At 31.3% G+C, this 2,306-nt stretch overlaps 1 protein-coding gene across 1 annotated transcript in view; it reads left to right on the forward strand.

Annotated features, from left to right (window-relative positions):
• LOC107636586 (wall-associated receptor kinase-like 20) overlaps window positions 767–2,306 on the forward strand; it is an 8,945-nt gene continuing 7,405 nt past the window's right edge. The window contains exon 1 of the mRNA XM_016340085.2: window positions 767–1,630. Within this exon, the coding sequence (XP_016195571.2) occupies window positions 769–1,630 (862 nt within the window). The 5' untranslated portion in view covers window positions 767–768. The remainder of the gene's footprint in view (window positions 1,631–2,306) is intronic.

Below are 2,306 nucleotides of genomic sequence, written 5' to 3' on the forward strand. Positions count from 1 at the left end.
AGGATTAATACTTTTATTAAAATTTAGCTAACATTTAATCCGTAAAAAAATGAGTAATTCATATCATTGGATGAAATTTTACACCATTAAAAATATTAATGATGATTAATTAATGAATATAAATTATAAAATTTGCTGGTTTCCTAACATTTCTCAAATAACAAATTCTAATAGTACTTTAACATTTTTCATTAATTAATTAAAATAATGCCCTAAATGGTCTTCAAAATTTCCAATTTGCTTCGATTAAATTTTTCCCTTTTTAAAATGACTAAATATATCCCTCATCTTCAAAAACGTAAATCTCTGTTAGTTCAAATATCATCAGCTGTTTTAATATTGCTGATATATACAGTTAAGTGCTAATTTGACAATTTGCTGTAAGTTGACGTGGGTAAACAATGAATTTAACTCAAATTAGTGTCCAAAATTTATTTAAAATACTTAAATTGGTCCATATATAATTTGATTTAAATTTAATGTTTGTCCATGTCAGCTTACAGCAAATTAAACTGTCAAATTGACACTTAACTGCACATATTAATAACATTAAAATGACTCATGACATTTGGATTAATGGAGATTCACATTTTTAAGAGTGAAAGATACATTTAATCATTTTAAAAAATAAAATTTAATTAAAGCGAATTAAAAATTTGAAGGGACTATTTGGAGATTACTTCTTAATTAATTTACAAAATAAAATATAATATAATACTATAAATTAAATCACAGCAATAGTTTCACTCCATGAAACAAACTAAACCCATGCTTATAAGTTATAACTACTTCCATTGCTGCAACCATTGCTGCAACACCATAACTTGTAATTCTTCATCAATGACGATCATAGAGCACTTTCTTCTAGTCCTAATCACTACAATCCTTATTACACTATGCGTAAATGCTGTAAAAGATTGTCAAGATTGTGGCCACATCAAAGTGCCATATCCACTAAGCACTTCTCCAAATTGTGGGGACCCAAATTACAAGATTAGATGCAATTCCGGCACGCTTTGGTTCGACACAATCAATGGTTCCTCATACATTATCACCTCGATCAATCCCACGTTGCAGCGTCTTGTGATTCAGCCACCGGGTTTGGCCAACAACACGTGCATGTCACGTGATTTCAAGAACGAAGGGATGTGGCTTGACACAAACTCACCCTTCAACATTACTTCAAGTAACACTTTGATCCTCATGAACTGCTCCCTTGAGATCTTGACCATGCTGTTCAACTGTTCCTCGACGAGCATTTGCCATAAGTACATTGAGGAGGGCAATGCGGTAATTTCAAAGAATTGTGGCGTGACGAGCCACGCCTCGAAATTATGCTGTGATGTAAAGACCGGTGGGTCTGCTACTTCACATAGGATTAGGGTTAGGGAAGATCGTTGTGCTGCATATGCTAGCTTTCCCAATTTGGATCCCTCTTTGCCTGTGAGTATGTGGCAGCCGGGGGTGGAGATAGAGTGGCAGCTTCCCGCCGAGCCGTCGTGCAAGGTAGCGGGGGATTGCTTGGATGTGGCAAACTCTCGTTGTTTGCCGGATCCGGTGGCAGGTGGAGAAGGTAAGTGCTTGTGCAATGCTGGCTTTCAATGGGATCCGGTGAATGGAAAATGCCAAGGTATGTATGTAACAACTAACAAAGAATGATACTTTTTAATTTTTTTGGGAGGAGGTTAGGACGCTAGCAAATTTTATGATTTGTAGCTATGAATTAACTATTATTAATATTTTTAATGGTGTGAAATTTTATCCAATAATATAAAATTACTCACTTTTTTTTGCTGATTAAATGCTCACCAAATTTTAATAAAAATACTGATTCCTAAACTTTTTTTTTTAGAGTTTCTATCTTAAGCTTCAAAAAAGAAAAATAGTTTTTACTCTACATTATTCAATCTTATGCCAAAAGGTCAATTCAAGTGAAAAAGTAGTTGCTGTGAGATATAAGGATATTAATATTTAGCTTTAAACAGAAACTTTTTTTCAATGTCAACTATTTTTTAAAATTATTTTTTTATTTTTAAATCATAAATTTTAAATTCTAAATCATTCAAAAAAAATAATAATTTAAAAATAATTTTATAATTAAAAAGTAAAATACATTAGTTAAAATTGACCAATTAAAAGTTAGTTCGTTGCAAAGCTAGCACCAAGATGCCATAGTAACGAAAATAAATATATAAATAATTTGAGATTATCATTCAATATTAAACACCACATAAGATGTAAAGAAAAAAGATTATACATATGTACACTAAAAATCAATAAAAAAATTAATACTTATGTATTTATGT

Source organism: Arachis ipaensis, chromosome B04, assembly GCF_000816755.2.
Source record: "Arachis ipaensis cultivar K30076 chromosome B04, Araip1.1, whole genome shotgun sequence".
NCBI classification, from domain to species: Eukaryota; Viridiplantae; Streptophyta; class Magnoliopsida; order Fabales; family Fabaceae; genus Arachis; species Arachis ipaensis.